General features: G+C 39.2%; 1 protein-coding gene across 1 annotated transcript in view; it reads right to left on the minus strand.

Annotated features, from left to right (window-relative positions):
* The window catches only part of NVL (nuclear VCP like), a 48,336-nt gene that overhangs the window by 22,895 nt on the left and 2,584 nt on the right, over nucleotides 1-22,857 (minus strand). The window contains exons 2-14 of the mRNA XM_060754192.2: nucleotides 20,750-20,823; nucleotides 20,097-20,149; nucleotides 19,146-19,242; nucleotides 18,440-18,488; nucleotides 15,834-16,109; nucleotides 14,907-15,033; nucleotides 13,525-13,601; nucleotides 11,900-12,034; nucleotides 10,720-10,821; nucleotides 8,822-8,939; nucleotides 4,810-4,954; nucleotides 2,502-2,772; nucleotides 892-1,110 (exon numbers count right to left, since the gene is read on the minus strand). Of these exons, the coding sequence (XP_060610175.2) occupies nucleotides 892-1,110; nucleotides 2,502-2,772; nucleotides 4,810-4,954; nucleotides 8,822-8,939; nucleotides 10,720-10,821; nucleotides 11,900-12,034; nucleotides 13,525-13,601; nucleotides 14,907-15,033; nucleotides 15,834-16,109; nucleotides 18,440-18,488; nucleotides 19,146-19,242; nucleotides 20,097-20,149; nucleotides 20,750-20,823 (1,743 nt within the window). The remainder of the gene's footprint in view (nucleotides 1-891; nucleotides 1,111-2,501; nucleotides 2,773-4,809; nucleotides 4,955-8,821; nucleotides 8,940-10,719; nucleotides 10,822-11,899; nucleotides 12,035-13,524; nucleotides 13,602-14,906; nucleotides 15,034-15,833; nucleotides 16,110-18,439; nucleotides 18,489-19,145; nucleotides 19,243-20,096; nucleotides 20,150-20,749; nucleotides 20,824-22,857) is intronic.

Consider the following 22,857-nt stretch of genomic DNA (forward strand, 5'->3'; position numbering starts at 1 on the left):
TTTTTTAAATACATTACAACTGTACCCTTGGTTCACTTCTGATACAATAAATAAAAAATACATTTGCATATTATATTAACTAAGCTGTCTAAATTGAAAGATGTATCCAAATATGTATTCTGGGCCTATCCAGCTCATTGCTTCTGATATGATAAATAAAAAATAATAAATTTGCATATTATATTAACTAAGCTATCTAATTGAAAGATGTATCCAAATATGTATTCTGGGCCTACCCAGCTAACTGCTAGACCAGGATGGCACTGTGAGCTTGAATGCATGATGCAAAAGAATAAGGTAACGTCTAAGCACCAGGGATGATGCAACACAATAAGTGTCTGTCTAGGTTTTTTATAAACATGAAACAGCCAATAAGTTGTGTGCTGGTGAGCTGATATTGTTGTTGATAAGGAGAGACTGTGATATTTGTAAAGAGCTGTTTGTAATTTGTGCTATTGAAACTTCAAGATGAGAGCCTTCCTGATTTGGAATAAAAACTCAGTTGTTTGCCTAAGTGCGGTTCTAATCAGGTACCTCCAGATTATTGAGAGACTGAGAGCTTTCCTTGGTCATAGACTAAGCAGTATAATATTCCCAACAATATTTGCTGTTTTGATGTCTCAAGTTATGCTCTGCTTTTCTGAATAATTTCATTGCTACAAGTCAAGTCACTTAGCTTTGATTTTAAAATAAAACAAATTTGGACTTTGCTCACTACTTTTTACATGAAATTAAGGAAGGTTATTGACTCTTACATTTCTAAGCAACAAGTTAAAAAAAAGGCTACAGTTCAGAATTGCTGGCAGCACTACGATACTTCTGATTCTCTGGAACAGATTGCAACCCTGCATGTATGTATTCAAGGGATTTTGCAAATATGCCCACTCCTACCAGTATTGCCATGGTGAGCTCCTCTCGAATGTCCTCTAGGGCTCCAATGTCTGCCCACGTCACGTCGGGGACTGTGACAAAGCCTTCTCTCTTGGCAGAGGGTTGCATTGAAGACAGTGCAACAATGAAGTCATTCAACTCAATGGACAGCTTTTGCAACTGATCCTCCCCCAAGGGATCTGGTTCCTTTAGCAACTGCAGCAGCCTTTGCAATTCATCCTAATGAAGATGAAAACAAGATATGAAATGGATATGATTAGGTGGGGGTGAAATAAAAGGCATTTAGTTACAACAAACTCGGAATGATTTGTTTAACAGGTGCCAGGATGTCTTTGTTAGGAATTTGCAGTTGTTGTGTCCTGTCTAATTGTTGGTGACTTATGGCAACCCCATGGTGAATTATCATGTTCTTTTCCCCTCAAGATTTGTTCAGACTTGCCCAAGGGGTTTCCAAGGCTAAATGGTCTCCCAGAGCCCTAGTCCAACACTCAAACCATTGCATCTCACTGACTCCCACTTAATCTTATCTATTCATTTTTTTAAAAAAAGAATTGGGTTACTAATTTATAATTGTCAATATATTGAGGACATAATTTAACTTGATTTCAGCAAAACATTTGATAAAGCACTCTGTATCTCAATAAGTGACGTACAAAAATGTTTAAATACAGTTTATATGGGGAAAGCAACTTCCACAGTCCTCTAAATGCAGTCTGACTACAACTTCAAGAAGCTTGGCCAGTACAGGTAGTCTGGCTAGTTACAAACATCTGACTTACAAATGACGTATAGTTAAGAATGGGGTGAAACAACAGGAAGTGAGAGAAATCTACTCTACAAAAGGGAAATTCGCTCATGGAAGAGTTATCATGGGGAAAAGGTGTCTCCATTGAAGCTTTATAATCAAAGTCACATTTCCAAAAATCAAATTCACAGGGGAATGAGGCAAAATCTTCTGAACAGGGCCACAGACAGCAAAACAAACATCACTGGGCTATTAACCCTTCTCTATGATACCCAAAGCTTATATGTATATGTACACACACACACATGTATATATATGTATATGTGTACACACACACACTGGATTTACACTTTAAAATGTACATGTTCCAACTTATAGATAAATTCAACTTAAGAACAAACCTACAGAACCTATCTTGTTCATAACTTGGGGGTTGCCTATATAGTCCAACAACTTCTCCCAGACTATCACTTGTCATCTAGATTAGCACATGTCAGTAGCATGCAGGTTGGGAAATTCAAATAACTTAGCTCTGTTTCCAACGTTAGGATGTTAGACTATCCATTCTTACCCCATTGTTACTAGGATTACATTTTATTTCATTCTTCCTCCAAACAGTTCAGGGCAGCACATAAGATTCCCTGCCCCAAACTAAATCCAAAGATGAGTTCTACAGAACCCTAAAGCTTGCTCACCACTTTTTAAATGGACCCAAGGAATCTAAAATTATACTGATAGTTTTTGACTTATTTATTTTCCACAAAATCTTTTTTTTTTTTGGTCCTAGGAAAGGGAATCGGTTTTATACCACCAAACAGAAAGATATTAATGAGTTAAAGTAGACTCCAGTCAAGCAAGTATATACTTTAGTGGGTAGATCTGTCTCTTCAGTATCGTTTCTCGCAAGCTCTTCTATATTCCTCTCCATGTCTTGTCTAGATGCTCCTTCTTCCTTTCTCATTACTTCCTGTTTCTCGACATCCGGTTTAACAAGAACTCTATTGACTGCACACATTGCTGCCTCACGGCACAGCGCCATGAGATCAGCACCAACGTAGCCGGGAGTCATATGAGCCAAGTGACCAAAGTCAAAGGATTCTCGGAGTCTAAGTTTTCGACAGAGTGTCTTTAGGATTCTGAGGATAAAATAAAGCTCTTCATAAATATTTCAGTCTTCATTAAAAGAAACATACCAGTTCTTTAACATACATTCTGAGGATCTACTAAAGAGAGAATGAGACAAGACCACTCAGTTAAACAAAGAAGCAAAACAACAAATGCAGTAATAACAGTAACTACTTTAGTATTCAGAATAATCGGAATGCATGAGGGGGTAAAGTATATTTTGTTTTCTCACTTTTTAAAACTGGAGTATGACTATGTTGTTGATAAAGTTAACATGTCTGAGTGCTACAAAGTCCCATGACTGCCAACAGAAAAAAGGCTTCATCCTTTCCCGATTTATAGTATGCACAAGATATATGGTGAGGGGCTCATGAAGTAGAGAATGATTTTTGATTATATACTGAAATGATCATTGAAACGCCTAAATGCATTTCAACATTGCATTTAGGTGTTTAGCACAGCTGGTTAAACTGCCAGCTGCAGAAAATCCTGTTGATTGAAAGGTAGACAGTTCAAGCCTGGGTTGTGGAAACTCCCAACCATCACCCCAGCTTCTGCTCACCTAGCAGTTTGAAAACAGCAATGTGAGTAGATAAATAGGTGCCACTTTGGCGGGGAGGTGATAAAAGGCTTCCATGTGGACATGCCAACTATTTGATTGGGAGAGCGTCTAAGGACAACAAAGCTCCTCGGCAAAGAAGATGGAGCGACAGCACCCCCTATGGCCGGAGTTGAGCACCGCAAACTCCAAGATGCCAGAGATGGAAAAAGATGGGAAGCTTTTATCTCAGTTTATGTACTGTTTGTCTTTGTTAATTGTATAATGGCATTGAATACTTAGTATATATGAGTACTGGAATCCGCCCTCAGTCACCTCAGGGAGATAGGGTGGGATATATATAATAATATACTTTATATTTTGTCCCGGTGGCGTGATGGGTTAAACTCTTGTGCCGGCAGGACTGAAGAGCAACAAGTCAGAGGTTCAAATCCGGGGAGAGCGTGGATGAGCTCTCTCTGTCAGCTCCAGCTCCCCATGCTGGAGAGAAACCTCCCACAAGGATGACAAAACATCCGGGCATCCCCTGGGCAACATCCTTGCAAATGGCCAATTTTCTCAAACCAGAAGCAACTTGCAGTTTCTCAAGTTGCTTGTGACAGAAAAAATATATGTTATTAACATATCAAAAATGTTACCAACCAATTAGTTATGTGTCAACACCGTTTAAGTTTACAATGATAACTCTGTACAAATTAAAGGCTTCTCAACCTCCATACCGCCAAACATCTGATAATGTCCACCTCCTTTGGGCTATCACACCATTTAGTCTGTAAAAAAGATGTCCATTTGCAGAAACAAAGCACTTTTAAAAATGGCTAATTGCTTCAAGCAACTATGCAATTTGGGCATGTGTATGATTGTAGCTGATGAGAACAGGTTTGACGCTCTCACTTCACAAAGCTCTTGATTCTTCAATGGGCAATGAAACATCCTATTGGAGCCTCCCACTCTTTCCAATAAGATATTTCTTCAAAGCCAAATAGTACACAAGACAAAAAGGTTGGCTAGACTACAGGGCACTATTCACTTCTACCCTATGGCTATAAATTACATATTAATTGTCTTCATCTTCACTAGGCCAGCCTAGGCTCTGGCAACAAATTCATGCCAATCACATAAAGAATGAAATGTGCTTCAACCAGAGGTTCAAAAAAGTTAAAAGGACATAAGGAAAGAAAAAAAGTTTGGGCACTAAATAGTCCAAACACTTGAGCAAGAGGCCGAAACACCCCTGTGATCAAAATCTGCCTCAGAGAAAGTGAAAACATGATTATGTAGTGTAAGGATGTGGAATTAGGACTGGATTGATTAACTATATACTTTCTCAGAAGAGGCTCTGGAATTCATGGCCCATCATGTAGTACTTCCTAGGTGACTGGAAAAACCACAAATGCTGTAAGGGATGTGTTTAAGTTCAGGATCTTGGTAGTCAAAATCAGAATCCACCCACAAAAGAAAAAAAAATAGGAAAAAAAGGCTGACAAACTTTTCTCTGGCTGCTTCATCTGGAATTCCCAAACAAATTTCTCGGTCAAATCTTCCTGCACGTCTCAAGGCTGGCTCCAACGAGTCAGGCCTGTTGGTTGCTCCAATTACCAGCACCTGAGCAGTGCCAGCCAGATTATTCAGGTCTGAGGGACAAAGGAAAGAAACAACAAACATATATACAACTAGTGAGACAGGCTGTGCTTTGTATCAAAACATTGCTGTTTATGCTACACAGCTTTAGATGTTAGGCTTATTAATTATAGTACACACTGATGCAGAACAGCAAGATTAGTCTCCTAAAGTGTGGCACACCCTATCAGGGGATGGTAGTTTGACTCCATCTGTGCTGCCCTACAGCAGAACTGCAAAAGGCTTAGCAGGCTGCATTAGCACCTTAGGAGACCTTAGGGGATCGCACCCATTGTCATCCTACCAAAAGATCAAATATATTTTGTTCCCAAACACCTCTAATGGGTGTTGGGGCTTTTGGGGTCAAGAAAAACTTCTAATTACTTCTAGAGTATAATGTCTAGATCCAGGGAAGTCTTGCTACCCCTATATTCTGCCTTGGTCAGACCACACCTGGAATACTGCGTCCAATTCTGGGCACTGCAATTGAAGGGAGATACGTAGATGTTGACAAGCTGGAATGTGTCCAGAGGTGGGTAATTAAAATGATCAAGGATCTGGAGAACAAGCCCTATGAGGAGCGGCTTAAAGAGTTGGGCATATTTAGCCTTCAGAAGAGAAGGCTGAAAGGAGGCATTATGGCCATGTGTAAATATGTGAGGGGAAGTCATAGGGAGGAGGGAGCAAGCTTGTTTTCTTCTGCCCTGGAAACTAGGACATGGAATAATTGCTTCAAACTACAGGAAAGGAGATTCCACCTGAACATTAGGAAGTACTTCCTCACCGTGAGAGCTGTTCAGCAGTGAAACTCTCTGCCTTGGATTGTAGTGAGTCTCTTTCTTTGGAGGCTTTTAAACAAAGCCTGCATGGCCATCTGTCAGGGGTGCTTTGAATGCAATTTTCCTGCTTCTTGGCAGGGGGTTGGACTGGATGGCCCATGAGGTATCTTCCAACTCTATGATTGCCATATCTCTCCTTAGGTCACACAATAAACAACATGGTCAATGTGGGGTAACATCAGAAATACATACAAATTTTACCTTCTCATTAAATCAAGGATGGAGAACCTTAGGCCTTTTAGATATTTAGATTGCAATGTGTTCTGACAACACCTTTATCACTGGCTATACAGAAACAGGATCCAGGAAGCAGGAGATCAAAAGATCTGGAAGACCGAAGGCTTCAGTACTGGCGAAAAGCCCTACAAGGTATGACTTCATGCTATTTGAAACGCTATATCCATCGATGGTATTTCACCTACATCCACTTCTGCTCTAAGATCTTCAGAGAGGTACATCTCTCTCTCTCCCACTACCTTCTCAGCCTTATTTATCTGGAACAAAGGGGAGGGTTTTCTTAGTAATTGCTCCTAGCCTTCAAAAATAGGATGGTTCCCTCTCCTTACTCTTCTTCGACTAGCTAGTAAACATATTCTGTCAGGCTTTGAGAAAGTGATTGTCATTAATATTTAATGGTTTATTGTGCTATTAGTTTGATTTTTATTTGGTCTTTGAATTACTTGTAAAGGTTTTTACTTCCCAGATTATTTGGTTATTTAAGGTATCTTTTATATTTATACTTTATACAGGGTGAGGCAGCATAACTTCCTTTTTTCAAAACTTAATAAAACCCATTGGATGAATCAGAATTATTTTTTAATAATGTAGGCGCATACCTAAAGTTTTGTTTTACGTAGTTTTGAAGATCAAATTAGGTAGGTGATGCCCCCCATTCTCCATACACTGAGTAAACCGATTTCTGGCGTTTGTCATTACTCTTGCCAGCATAGCAGGCATTATGTTGGCAATTTCTTCCGGGATGTTGGTCTTCAAATCTTGTAGGGTCCTAGAACGGTTCACATAAACACGGGATTTCAATAAAACCCATAGAAAAAAATCACAAGGGGCCAAATCTGGAGAGCGGGCCGGCCACTCCAAATCTGCTCGAAAAGTAGGCCTCAATGGCAAAAGCACGCTCCTCACTGTTCCAACGCATGATGGCGACTGAACTGTGTCAGGACAAAACTTTATTCTCCCGCCTCTCGAATGAGACCACTAGAGCTCCGCTATGTCTTCAACCGACTGAATGGCGCGCATTTTTAAAAAGGAAGTTATGCTACCTCACCCTGTATATAGTTGTTAATATTTTTATTTTGTATTATATTATTTTTATTACATTACTTTATGTTATACTACTTAATATATCACTTATATTTTATTGCTGTGTTTGTACAGGTTCACCTGTATTGTTCTTGACAAGTTGCTTTATGTCTCATTATTGGGAAAAACGTGGGATGTAAATGAATGAAATAAATAAACAGTCCCCTACAATCTAAATATAATACTGAAAGAGTGATTGCTGCCAGACGAATACTACTTATTATGGCACTGTTAAGCCTTCAAAGCTCTTTATAATTCACCATTTCTGTTACATCTTCAGCTATGTTTAACATCATAGAATCATAGAGTTAGAAGAGACCTCATGGGCCATCCAGTCCAACCTCCTACCAATTAGCAGGAAAATCGCATTCAAAGCACCCCTGACAGATGGAATACTTTGAATCAGTTGGTATGATCTATTTTGTAGAATCATGGAATAATAGAGTTGGAAGAGACCACATGGGCCATGTAGTCTAACCCTCTGCCATGCAGGAAAAGCACAATTAAAGCAGCCCTGACAGATGACTAGTCTGAAGGGTAGACTAAGTACAGACTAGAAAAGACAGCTGGTTGTGTAGAGCCCCCTAGTGAGTTCAAGAAGAAGTAGAACTTTAAATAGGAACTTCCAAATATTCAGCTTTTAACCACCGCATAATATGAAACCCCATACGAGATCCCAATTATGCAAAGACAAACATTGAAAAAAAATCCAGCACAAGTTTTCAGGTACCTCTGAAGAGGCCAGAAGGATGTAAAGTGCATCTCAAAGCAGGGGAAACAAGAAAAGGTGGGACTACTTGGAACTTGGCTGAAAGATGTAATGTCAGGCCACATTTTGTGGCTGTCCTAGTTTTTTGAGTTGCTTGCCTGACTAGTGGATACAGAGGAAAGGAATAAGTCAGAGCAGCAGTTGTGCCCCTACTTAGGCAACACAACAACAACAACAAAAACAACAACAACACCTAAGCCCAAAACCCATTATTTCAGCCACTTCTGCTGCAAGAAGGATCATTTTAACACACTGCACGACCACTTTACTCAAAGCTGATAAGCCTAGGTCTCTGAAGACTTCTGGCTTATCTTAATCCTCCCACACTTTGCCACTTGGCAGGAATCCCATCATTCCTCTCCTTGTGGCAGTAGTCAAGGAGAACAGTGTGGTTTTCACAAAGAGTTGCAGAAAACATTTGATCTTGCGATGCCTCATCATTACAGGCAACTGCTAGTATGAAAGGCACATCAAAACCATATGAACTGAAAATTGTATTTATCTGACTGGATGCTGTGATTATGCATAACACTTTGTCACAGTAACAGCTTTCCTCAGCACTGTTTGACCTTTAGCAACACATTTTGTTTTCTTTTGGCAGTACCCAATTAATCTGTGTATCTGCAATCTGTGATGAAACATGCATTTGACAAAGTGGGCTCTGTTCCATGAACACATTCGCTTGAGAAATATGCTACATTTTTAGGTGCCACTGGATCGTTCATTTATGTGCGTTCTGCTCTTTCTCTCTAATATAATTCATCCTTGGAATTTGAGACTATAAAAAGAGATCTGGAAAAGCCATAGCTGGCAAGACACAAAACTAAAAAGTTTCTTTAAATGCAAACAAATATCAAAATTAGACCTTTCTCTAAAAAGCTAGATTCAATGAAGCAATTTACTCATAGTGTGGAGACTGGGGGCAACATAGAATGGGACGGGAGAGGACTAACCATCCATGCAAGTCAGAAGCTGGGCCACAATTCTCCGTTCCATATCCTTTGAAGCAACTTCCCTTTTGGGTGTGATGGCATCAATTTCGTCTAAGAACAGAAGGCATGGGGCATTGGCCTAAGAAGTAAGGGGGAAAATACATCAGGAATGATACAGAAACTTGAAAGAAACTTTCAGCTTATTATGGGTTTTTTTTCAAAATTTCAAATAAAATAGTAGCTGGGAATTCTGTATGGTACCAGTGGCTTGAACTTCGAATAGTAGCTTTAATCCAGATACATATTTTATGAACAATCTGGCCACAGAAAACTCTACCTCCTACAAGGGATTTTCCCAAACCTGTATCCATAACCACATAGAACAGATTTGGGAGAGAGATATGGGAGAAAGTAGTGAATCACAGCTCCCCAAATCTTCTGCCAACACGAACTCTTGAGTGGCAAAGCAATCAGGAATCAATATCAAATGGACAGACTGTAGCTAAACTAGCAAATAGAAGGAAGAACGAGAGGAATGGAATGAGATTAAAGATATAATACTGAAAATATAAATATAAAAAGATTGCAGCAGCAGGTCTCACCACTCGTCACCAGCAACAAAGAAACAAGAGAGATTTCCCCCTTCGGAATATCCATATAGATAAAACTATAGGAAGTTGCAATTGGTTCTTTTGCCTCAGTGTACTCCATCTATACTGGTGAGACATCATTACTGCAGAATATTAGAAAAGGGATTTTCCGAGCCCCACAAAGAGATGCTAGGAACCAAGGCGGAAGCTTTTCGTTGAAAGGTATGTATGCAGTCCTTCCTCCTCATGTGTTATCTTTACAAGAATCTCTTATCTGAGGTTTACATGAGAAGTTGAATGTTATGACCAACTAGATGTTATTCATATAAACCTGAAACTAATCTAGATAAAAACAACTGTACTAGACATATTAAGAACGATTTATTACTTGATTTGATTTTCTATGGAATGTATGGTTTCTTTATTCAATTTTAAAAAACATAATATCCCAGCTCAGTTTCAGAGATTTCTTTCAAAGAGAGAATCTATTTACAATTACTGCTCCCTTCTTCACCCTGTTTACCTGCTGCCCTTCAAATAAGCGGAGGATTTCATCCACTCCTTACTTTCCTCTCATCAATTCTTCAAGAGGCACTGGAGGAACGCTGTTAAGATATGATTTCCTCCTTTTATCAATTACGTCTTCAAACCACCCAACCTTGCTCCACCAAAAGCAGATTATTAGGGTTGTGCATGGATCTGTTTTCAAAAAACGGTCTTTGGCTGGACTGGCTGCCCATAACAGCATGAGGTCTGCCACCAATTTTTTTGGCCATGATAGAACAGTGGCTGCCGAAAAATAGCTGCTTTTGGTTTCTTTTGGCTTCATGTGGCGTGTGGGGAAGGAGACATCTGCTAGAAGGGAAAGGATCCCAGGAAGGGTTTTTTCTTAAGCCCTTGCCTTAAACCCAAGTCTCCTTGAAAGACAGAAGGGAAAGGGTCACAGAAAGAGTGGTTTGTTAAGTCTGATGCCGGAAAGGTGAGCCTCATAAGTTTCCCATTGTTGCCAATGGGCCAGATCTTCACAAATCTTGCAAAAAAATGTTTTTTTGCCATTCACAGATTTTGGGAGGCTCTTGAAAGCGGATCTGGGTACCCACCAAAATTTGGATACCAAAATTTTGGTGCAATTTGTGGTCCAGTCAAATTGCACAACCCTATAGATTACTTCACCTCGTTACCTGGCTGAAATTAGTGTTGCTATCCTTGAATGACAGCTACCTGCCAACCCTGGAGCAACAATTGATTTTCCTATACAGGCAAAGAAAAATATTATTTGAAACAAATGAAAAGTACATGAAGACTTTACAGAATAGTTTGCATTCTCACCACAGCTTGGTCAAAGAGCTCCCGTAGCTTTTGTTCTGATTCACCAGATACTCCTGACACAATCTCAGTAGCAGCTACTTTAAGTATTGGCAGTTCAAGTTCCTAAAACAAAAACAGAACCACAGAAAAATACTCATCAAGTTTCAGAAGGATAAAAACAGTCTCTATAGCACAGGACTGAACTGCTGGGGGCTGGGTAGACAGTAGCAATTACTGTAAGCCATTTGCTGAAAGTTACACAAGACCTTGCTGTGCTTTGTTCAGCATATAGGGACCCAGCAGGGAGCCCTGGATTGTACAATTGTGGCTTCTAGGAAAGGTTGGACGACAGAAAGAAGAGGAAGACAAAACTTGTTAACAAGGCCCTATTTTTCAGAAACTTGAAGAGTAGACAAGAACTGGGTATTCCAACAGAAATTATGTCAAAAGCTGAAGGATTACAAAATGTTTTCCTCTATGTTCTTGCAAGGTTAGGCACTCAGAATACTGCAAAATGAACTGCAGGGATTTGTTTTGTGGTTTATGCAGGACTTGCACTTAATCTACAATACGCTGAATTCCAGATCTATTAGGAGCAACAGTAATTTAGAAACTTAAAGATATATGTATGGCGTTTGTTTCTAAAAGGGACTAGATAAAATGAGTTTTAGGTGGCAGCATGTTGTTGGCTAGAGTAGAATATTATGTACACAACTATCAATATGTATCAAATCATTTTGGTACAGGGCTCGAAAAATGGCACTTTGCAGCAAAAGGATGCATTTTTTTCAATTCCTTTAAAATTTGTTCAGATGGGTTTGGTACCTTTTGGAAGCAAGCTCCATATAGGGTCTTAGCTGAGGATTATGCAACTAGCCTTCAGATTACGGATTGTGGCAAAGGGTATGGACCCATTTCTCCACACCATGGCTCCCTCGTTTGGCATTTTTTTTCAACAACTGGTTTCAGTTCTCCTTCCCATTGCCCTACATGGAAGTTCCTGCAAATACCTGCAAAGTTCCCAGACTAATTCAAAATAACTGAGGAAATTCATCTCTGTAGTCTACAGGGGGCAGGGATGACACAGGAGTCTCTACAGACTAGATACTTGCCTTATTCAGATCAGCAGTCATCTGCTGCACCCTTTCAGATTCTAAACCATATTTAGAGAAAAAAAAGAGCACATGCCAAATAGCCTCACCCCAGCGATTGCCTGTGCTAGTAATGTTTTTCCACAGCCTGGGGGCCCATGTAAGAGAAATCCTTGGGGTGGAACAGCTCCTATGTGGTTGTACACTTCAGGATGACGGATGTGCACCAGCATCTTGCATACTTCCTACAATGAAAATGGGACAGTTGGGCTATTTATAGAATTTGTAGGACTTAATACAGCAAACAGAAATAATGCTGACTTGATAAAATTACTCAATGCTATTAGTGTTGCATCAGTACAAGGGCAGACACAGCACAGATTGGGATGAGAATATATTTTCATTGAAATGAAAAAGCTGGTTTTAGAACCGACATTTCTAGTCCTCATTCGTATCTTTTCAAGATGTGTTTGAAAGTTCACTTACAATGTAAACTGCAAACTGTACAACCAGAAAAAAAAATACTAGCCGAGATTTTAGAGAGACCAAGCCTTTAGTACTCACTTACACAACTGGCAAAATTAGAATTATGCAATTAAGCAAATTTGCAGAGTTTTAATTTTTCTTTTTATTTAAATATTTATTATATTTTTTTGAAAAATAAAACAATACATTTATAATTCAGCAGATACATAGTATAAAAACACTTAATCCTTTCCTATCATTAATCTCATTATATCTATTGTACATTTCACTCTTATATATGTATTTCTATCCTTCACCTCCGTGATCCCTTATTTTTATATTTTCTGTCCAAAATTTCATTTCCTCTTTTGGCGGTAACTTTCAATCCTTCTTTATTAATCCTTTTTCAATAAATTTTCTCCAGACATCATCAAAATCATTTTCCCTCCATATTCCTCCCTTGAAAAGTCATTTACATGCCAATTTATCATTTATTGCCAATTTCCATAATTCCTTACACCACTCTTCAATTTGTATATTTATTCCCCTTTTCCAATTCCATGCTATAAACAACCTTGCTACTGTTAGAAAATTAAATGTTGCATCTTTTCCTCTTTTTTAGCTGTTTGTTGTTACATAACAATAACAAAGCAATACTAGGATTTCTGTCTTATTTTATATTCATAAAATTCTACCTCTCTAAAAACTGTTCTCCAAAGTTCACTTACATGTTTACATTGCCACCACATATGTATATACGTTCCTACTTCTTGGCATCCTCTCCAACAGGTTTTTTTTTAGTACTTTTATATATTTATATTTGCTATTTTTACTTGTGTTAGATACCATTTCCATATCAATCTATAATAGTTTTCTTTAACTTGCATTGATAAGTTTTTCAAATGTCTTTGTTCCCATAAGAGTTTAATTTTTCTTACTGTTGAACATGGCCAACAAAAATAATGTCTTTAAGCAGAAGGTACAAACATTGATAATTAGAAATCTGTTAATTCTGACTACAGCTGATCTACTGAATGAATGGGACTCTGAAAAATTGACACTCACAAAATTTTGCCATTTCAATCTCTCACTATTTTGACTAAGATGAACAAATTGATTTCGGCCTGAAGATAGATAGATAGATAGATAGATATACAAAAATTTGAAATAACAATTAACTCCTGGTACCATAGATACCTGCAGCTTTCACTGAGCTCATACACTGTTTACAATTTTAATCTATTAGTCAAATAAGTGAGTTAAATCTAACCTTCAAAGTCTCATCATTGCCTCCTATGTCCTCAAATTTCACTGAAGACGTCCGCAGTTCCACACCTTTTGATTTAACTGGAAGAAAAGTTAAATTTATCATGAGAAGAAAGCTATCTCACCCAATCTATTCAACTTGTATGTAGAACACATCATGTGATGTGTGGGCTTGACGAATCCAAGGCTGGAGTTAAAATTGCTGGAAGAAACATTAACAACCTTAGATATGCAGATTATACCACTTTGATGGCTGAAAGCGAGGAGGAGCTGAAGAGCCTTCTAACCAAAATGAAATAAGAAAGTACAAAAGCTGGCTTGCATAAAAAAAACAAGATTATGGCAACAAGACTGATTGATAAGTGGCAAACAGAGGGAAAACGTGGAGGCAGTGACAGACTTTGTATATCTAGGCACAAAGATCACTGCAGACGCAGACTGCAACCAGGAAATCAGAAGATGTTTACTTCTTGGGAGGAGAACAATGACCAATCTCGATAAAACAGTGAAGGGTAGAGACATCACAGTGGTAACGAAGGTCCACATAGTTAAAGCAATGGTATTCCCTGTAGTAACCTACGGATGTGAGAGCTGGACCAAAAGAAAGGCTGAGCGAAGGAAGATAGACACTTTTGAACTGTGGTGTTGGAGGAAAATTCTGAAAGTGCCTTGGACCACGAGAATATCAAACCAGTCCACACTCCAGGAAATAAAGCCTGACTGTTCATTGGAGGGAAGGATATTAGAGACAAAGATGAAGTACTTTGGCCACATAATGAGAAGACAGGAAAGCTTGGAGAAGACAATGATGTTGGGGAAAAAGGAAGGAAAAAGGAAGAGGGGCGGACCAAGGGCAAGATGGATGGATGGCATCCTTGACTTTGAAGGAGCTCTGGTGTGGGCTAGCCCATGAGGTCATGAAGAGTTGGAAGCGACTGAACAAATAAACAACAACAGAGCGAAAGTTGTTCTGCTGTTTATTATTTATTTATTTATTAATGCACTTGTATACCGCTAATATCTCAGCCTAAATCGGCAACTCATTGCGGTTTACAACACTTAAAAACACTTAAAAACAACAATATTCAGATTAAAAACATAGAACACGTATACAGTACACAGTATTGGGCCACCAATACAGATCAATGCATCTCTTAACTAAAATCATAATCCAATTTCGTTGTCTGTGATTGCCAGTCCTTGATCATGAACTTCATCGCACCGGATTAGCCGATGTTCCCAAACATTCAGAGAAAACACAAACAACCGTTTCAGAAAAGACTGAGCAGTAAGAACTGTTGTGACTTCGAAAATGACTGCAGTATCAGTAATACTCTTAAAATGTTAGAACTAACTTTCCATCAAAGTACAGACAAGCACTCTTACCTTTCTGTTTCCTCAGAGCGGACTGTATTTCTTCTTCTACATCCTGAAATTCTTCTTTTCTCCTTTTACTTCGCCTGTTTCTGTTTTTCGTTGATGGAGTCTCCAGGAAAGAAACATCTTTGGCATTCTACAACACAAATTGTACAATCGGGAAAAATGGGCTTTACTGATACAATGTATGCAGTAAACATTTAGAAAGAAAAATAATGTACAACAATGCAATGTGTTTAATTTTTACACCCTTGTTTGAACAATCATTGCTCAGAAAAAATAATACACTTTAATCTTATTATTGGGGCAAGCATGGTGGATGGATTGGCTGAAACCCTTACATAGTTTAAAGCAGCTGGACTATTGTGGAGTGGTTGGGAGGGTGTCACTTTAAACTAGGAGGCTATACAATCCCTCCTGGTAAGAACAGTGATGATGAATCACTTCCAGCTCTGGAAATTGGCTGAAATGTGGCAGGGTTTCCTAATTTGTGAGGAAAGAGGAAAATAAGGGGATGCAATAAGGGTTTGGGCTCTTTTTCTGGGATTTTTCAGCCAAAAAGGAATTAAATGGGGGAAGGAGTTCCCTAAAATAAGACCGAAAGGGATGCATGTGGCCTAAAAGTTGGGCTTTCTCCACCTGGTTTACAGAATCTTGGGAATACTGCACAGCTCTTGGGCTGCTAAATCATTGCTCTCCATATTGAAAAATAGTAAAATAATTTTTTAATTTGTGATGGATTAATGGGCGGGGAGAACTGTTACTTATTTGAGCTGCTTATGACGATTAGCTGGTAAAAGCCTTAGAATTTAGCTTGTCTAAACACACAGTTTCTAAAACAAATTGTGATTTTTAAAATTATTTATTTATATATTTTATTGCTTTAGAAATAAAACAGGAAAGATTAGGATTGCCACACTAATGTTAAATAGTTACCTCTGTCACCTGTTTGACACCATCACTCTCTTCTTCTTCACAAAGATCGATAAAAAAGTCTTTCTCTTTTCTGCTTGGGTTTTTATCAATAAACCATCCACCTTCTGAAATCCTTGTCTCAGATGATACTTGTGGAAGAACTGCATTTGACCCAGGCATCACTGTTTGTGAAGGTGTGCTGCACTTTGTCAGCCCATTTTTAGCAGATTCTGGAAGACAGTCTGGATTTCCTTTCCGGTACAAGTCCAATAAAGATGTGTTCATGTGATTTGAGGGCTAAAGGATGTAATATTTATAGAAAAGTCAATGGAAAAATCAATTTGCAAAACTACAACTATTTTATTAATCACATTTGAGTAAAGTGTCAAAAATATTGAATATTAAGTAGGTATCTGTCGGGGGTGCTTTGGATATGATTTTCCTGCTACTTGGAAGGGGGTTGGACTGGATGGCCTACGAAGTCTCTTCCAACTCAAGGATTCTATGACTCTATGATTCTATGAGTCAAGAACTGAAAGGGTGAAATGGTCTCAACAAAAGCAGCATTTTAATATAAGTAGGTGTGCTTGTAGCTTAGTAGCCCTCAGTCTGTGAGAGGTCTCTGTGGAAGAAGGGGCTCATTAATAGGCCTCAGTGTTAATAGGTCTCAGTATAAATAGGCCTCAGTGTATGAGAGGCATCAGTTTGAGAGAGCCCTCAGTGTGAGAAGGCTTCAGTGGGAGAAAGGCCTCAGTGTGAGGTAGGCCTCAGTTTGCATAGACCTGGTGTGGGAAACTTAGGTGAGAGAAGCCCCAGGTTGAAGGTCATCATGTGTAAGGCTGCTGCTGTGTGTAAAAAGCTACTGTGTGAAGCTCCTGTGTAACTTTGGTGTGAGAGGAGACTCTCTGAGAGTGAAGTTGTTTATCTGCGTAAGAAAGAAGCCCAGCATGGAAGCAAAGAAGGAAGTATAAAGAACTGTGTACTATTCTTGTAAATGGTACAACCATATTATTTTGCTATAAAGGAAAGCCTCCTATGGAAGAGATAACATCGATCTCTGTGTTTTTGTCCTTTTCCTCACTTTGGGCTACTGGTGCTGGGTCACGCTGCAGCTAAGTTACTCTGCTACACATTTATGAGGGTCTTTTTTTAATAAGCCCACTCACCCAACAAAGTTTATGAAAAACTGCAAATATCTTGGGGAGAAATGGAATGTTGCCACTGTGGTTGGGGGGGGGGTCATAGTGGTTACCAAGGCCTCCTTTGCACTCCCCCCAGTTTTTTCTCCATCTACTCTCGAATTCATCCTACCTTTTCTTTTCCTGTTGCTGTGTCCTGTCTATTTCCACTGGGCAAAGGAAAGGAGGAATTTGGCTCCTTTCTTTCTATTCATGCCCAGTAGCTGGCTGCCTTCCTCCCCAAGCATGAAAAAAGCAGCCAGAAACCACATAGAGGGAGAAAAAAAAACAGAAAGAACTATAGATCAATTTCTTTTTCCCTTTTGTGCTTGCTGGCCACCTTTCTAGCTACACTGGTCACAGGAAAAGATGGTTGAAACCACTCAGGGGTAGAGAAGAACTATGGGGTGCACCTCCACCCCCAGTGTCTCGGGCTCAAAGGAGGAAGTGAGCCAAAAACCACTCAAGGGGAGAAACAAATGGATCTGTAGTTCTTTCCTTCCTTTCTCCCTCTTCCTGGTTGCTAGCTGCTTTTGTCATGCCCAGGGTAGGAAAGCAGCCAGCTTCCACACAGGAGGATGAAGGAAGGAAAGAATTACAGACTATGTCCTTTCTTCCCATGTGCTTGCTGGCTTCTTTCCGATCTTTGGGCATGAGAAAAGCTGAGAGAAATTGCTCATGCCAGGGCACCCAATTTCTGAGCAGCAGAAAACAAGCTTGTTCCCCCCTCAAGATGACATTCTTTCAAATCTCTGAACATGGGTTTTGTGTGTCTTATCAATCTTCTTATCGACAAGCTAAACATACCTAGCTTCCTAATCTATTCTTCTTAGGTCTTAGCTTCCTGACATTTTTACCATTTTAGTCATTCTTTTCTGGACATGTTTCAACTTGTTCAGAAGTGTTTGGTAATTATATAGGTAAGACGACTGACAGTAATGCATAACAGATGACGTGTATTCGTTCACCCACATGGCCAATAAATAGGACTGCCATTTGCTGTATAAGCAGCTGGACTATGTGACTTGCTCTTGAAATGATTAGAAGGCCAGTGGCTGGATTATATCAGAATCACATCTATTATTATGTCTGACTTGTTAGTACAGGTCCTTCTTTTGAAAACTTGAAATGAGAACGTGTGAGATTAAATTTTGTTGGACTACAGCTCACAGTATACCAGGCTGGGCCGCTCAGAGGCTAACAAGCTCTGAAAGGCTGCCGATTCCTAAACCCTGGTTTAGAGATGAAACTATCAAGGCATTTGATGGCAAGAACTCCATATACATTTTGACATGTTCAATCTACAATGGCACTGTGTCCCAGCTGTTGGCCAGTACAGATTTAAATGTACACACTTCTGTATATACTTGATTTTAGACCTATAACTAATATTCAGAACAAATAATAGTAGGTGAATTTTACTAGAATTGCCACAGGGAGCACACTTACAGGTAGTTCTGTCTCAGTGTCGGAGGTATCCAAGCAGCTTTCTGAATCACTTTAGAAAAAAGAGAAGTTTAACTACAGTTTCAAAACTAAATTCAACACTTGAAGGAAACAACAAATCATTTAACTTAAGTATATCTCTTGGAAGAAAGCCATGAGACTATGATTGATAAAATGCCCCACATCAAAGTATGTTATTTAAAATGGAACCAATCTGCCTGTACATATTCTTTCCCCCTGCCAACAAAGTTGAGCTCAGTACATACAATACAGAAATTAAATCTGAAAAAAACCCTGAATGCACACACCCATTGAAATTACTACTGGGAGGATGCCTGGCCTAGAAAATATCCAGTTTGTAACCACAGACTGATTATAGCTAGTGGAATATGCCACTATTGGGGCTGAAACAGGGGGAAATGAGTTAATAGCTGCTTAAGGAAGGAGGCGGTAAACATCTAAATGTTGTCTCACAGTTGTTGACAACTGCTTCCGCAAGAGCACTTTTTCCTCTTCAACTCCCCAAATCTCCAAGGCTTCAAAACTCTCCAAAGCAGATTTTGAGCTGCAGGAAACAAGGAATACCATCTTCCCTCTTTTACTAACAGACCTTGTTATCTTGGCAGGTACAGTTAACTATTTATGACACAGATATTACTCATTTTTGTGTGTGTAAAGCAATCACACTTGGTAAGTTATCCAAACATACTTTTCCTCTCCTGTGTGTCTTGCTTTCTTAGCCAGATGTTCATCCTCCAGAGCTGCAAAATCCTCAGTCTTCAACTCATCATTGATGAGCCTAAAAACTAAGGATAAAAAAATACAGATAAAGATCTGAAACCTATTGGTAGTTCCAACTAGAGCAAACCTGCTAAATTAATTGTTCAATAGTAAATCAACACTTATGTAAATTCTGTGGATACAATAGGTAAATTCTTTTTTGGGATTACCAACAGGATTCGGGTTGAAAGAACAGAGTTAACCTATAACCTTCAGAGTTATAGACTTCCAACAGGCAATTTGGTAAATAGCGAAGGGTTGTAAGAGTTGTAGTTTAAAATATCTGGAGGTCCTAGACATTCCCGTGGTCTAAAATGTTAAGAATGCCCCAACAGACACAGACAGACAGACAGACAGACAGACACACAGTACCATTATGCAACTAGTACAACCAAATAACAATTAAGAACAAGAACAATATAAAATTTGTTACCTGCCTTGAGGCAAGGGTACAACATAATTAAAATCTAAACACATAATACAAGTGATGTGTGTGTCTGTGTGTCGCTGGACAGCACCGACAGGGACACATCCCTTGTCAGTGTAGAGACAGAGATCATCCACTAAGATGATCACAGCGGTCTCAACTTCGTATCCTGCTCTGAAGCCGGTTTGAAATGGATCAAGACTACCTGGAGTTGGAACACAACTCCCTTTTCAACCACTAGAGCACTTCAAATACTAGAAATGCTCTGCAGAGCACAAACATATTCATGTTTATTATGGTGAAAAATCAAATTCAAACACATTGCCCTGAAAAAGACTGTAATTAAAGGATAAAACTAGCAGGACTCAAGTTAGTAGGCATAAATATATAAATATGACTTGACTGAAACCCGGATAACCTATGATGTAATGACTTGATAATAATAACACTCACCCTTCTCAACCTGTATTCTAAAGGCATTTCTTTTTCGTCGCCCATAATCAGCACTGAAAAATAATTTTTAAAAATAGCATTTCTCATAAGAATGTGTTTTGCACATACTACATCCAGATGGAAACTCTATAAGAAAAAAAATCCTAACATAGAGTTATTAAAGTCAAAGATAGATTACCATATACAGTTAGCCCTCAACACTTACAGGTCTGACTTTCACAATTTTTAATTATTTATAATTAAAATTTTCTTTCTGAGAATCTCTAGTATTATTATATGGCCAATTCCCCCCAGAAGTTGACCACACTAATGCTGGATATTCTAAAGATTCCTTGAGAAAACAACTTTGGGAATGTCTAACTTTCTCCAGTGTGGAAGTTAGTCACAGATTCATGCTGGAGAACCTAAAGATTTATAGAGAGGTATTATCTCAGGTTAAAATTGATTTTTATACACTTTTTTCGCACTAACCTGAGAATGTGGAGGACTGACTATATACTTGTATATTTGAGGGTAGGTTTTAGGGCCAAAATTATGGATTTTGGTAAGTTGATGATCATTCCATAGAGTATAGCTTGACATGCCATGCACACCAGACTGCTGTATGTTATTCTTTCTCTCTCATAAGAAAATAAAAGAAATATATGTCTTACCTGTATGTTTTCTGTAGATCTGCAGCTAAAATTCTGATGTCAACATACTGGCCACATTTATTACTAGTCAGGTACTGCAATTTTAAATAATGCATAAACAAAATAGTTAAGCACATTTATCTGCAAGCAAGTGCAATTATTAACTTTCCTCCCCAAACTTACAACTTACAGAAAGTCAAAGCAAATCTAGACACAGAAGATTCCCACACTTTTTTTTTATGCACATGGATGAAAGAAGAGCAGAAATGGAACAACTAGGAAGTAACACACTAAGGTTTTCAACCAGTAAGTGTTATGTCGGAAATGGTTCCAGCTCACTGGTGAAAGGGTTGTGCTTTTTCTTGACAGCCTTACAACGAGGGTGAAAACATTTCACATTTGGATGCTTCCTTGGAAGCAAATCCAAACACTGTAGGGAATGCTGTGGATGTAGCATATCTTGATTTCAGTAAGTCTTTTAACAAAGTCCCCCATGACCTTCTTGCAAACAAACTAGTCCAGTGTTTCTCAACCTAGGGGTTGGGACCCCTGGAGGGGTCACCAAAGACCTTCAGAAAACAGTATTTTCTGTTGGTCATGGAGGTTCTGTGTGGGGAGTTTGGCTCAATTCAATCATTGGTAGTGTTCAGAATACTCTTTGATTGTAGGCCAACTATAAATCCCAGCACCTACAACTCCCAAATGTCAAGGTCTATTTTTCCCAAACTCCATCAGTGTTCACATTTGGGCATATTGAGAATTCATGCCAAGTTTGGCCCAGATCCATCATTGTTTGAGTTCACAGTGCTCTCTGGATGTAGATGAACTACACCTTCAAAACTCATGGTCAATGCCCACCAAACCCTTCCAGTATTTTCTGTTGGTCGTGGGAGTTCTGTGTGCCAAGTTTGACTCAATTCCATTGCTGGTCGAATTCAGAATGCTCTTTGATTGTAGGTGGACTATAAATCCCAGCAACTACAACTCCCAAATGACAAAATCAGTCCCTCCTCAACCCCACCAGTATTAAAATTTGGGTATATTGGATATTTGTGCCAAATTTGGTCCAGTGAATGAAAATACATCCTGCATACCAGATATTTACATTACGATTCACAACAGCAGCAAAATGACAGTTATGAAGTAGCAACAAAAATAATTTTATGGTGGGGGGGGGGGGTCACCATAACATGAGGAAGTGTATTAAGGGGTTGTGGCGTTAGGAAGGTTGAGAACCACTGAACTAGTGAAATGTGGGCTAGGCCATACTACTATTAGGTGGACCTGTAATTGGTTAAGGAACCAAACCCAAAGGGTGCTCAACAACTGTTCCTCGTCATCCTAGAAAAAAGTGACTAGTGGAGTGCTGCAGGGTTCATTCCTGAGCCCAGTACTGTTCAACATCTTTATGAATGACTTGGATGAAGGTTTAGAGGGTGTTATCAAGTTTGCAGATGATACCAGTTTAGGAAGGATAGCTAATACTCCAGAGGACAGGATCAGAATTCAAAATGTCATTAACAGATTAGAGAGATGGGCAAAAACTAACAAAATGAAGTTCAACAGGGATAAATGCAAGATACTCCACTTAGGCTTATTTATTTATTTATTTGTCGTGTCAGGGTAACCAGTCAATTATATTACATTTCTAACAGAACAAAGCAAACAAACAGACAAAATACAAAATTTGTGAGTTTGGTAGTTGATTAAATGTCCTTTGACCAGTATCTGGCCACTTGGAGTGCTTCTGGTGTTGCTGCAAGGAGGTCCTCCATTGTGCATGTGGCAGGGCTCAGGTTGCATTGCAGCAGGTGGTCAGTAGTTTGCTCCTCTCCACACTCGCATGTCGAGGATTCCACTTTGTAGCCCCATTTCTGAAGGTTGGCTCTGCATCTCGTGGTGCCAGAGCACAGTCTGTTCAGCGCCTTCCAAGTCGCCCAGTCCTCTGTGTCCCCAGGGGGGAGTCTCTCATTTGGTATCAGCCATTGGTTGATGTTCTGGGTTTGAGCCTGCCACCTTTGGACTCTCGCTTGCTGGGGTGTTCCAGCGAGTGTCTCTGTAGATCTTAGAAAACTATTTCTAGATTTAAGTCGTTGACATGCTGGCTGATACCCAAACAAGGGATGAGC

The sequence above is a fragment of the Anolis sagrei genome, chromosome 1, assembly GCF_037176765.1.
Source record: "Anolis sagrei isolate rAnoSag1 chromosome 1, rAnoSag1.mat, whole genome shotgun sequence".
Taxonomy (NCBI): Eukaryota; Metazoa; Chordata; class Lepidosauria; order Squamata; family Dactyloidae; genus Anolis; species Anolis sagrei.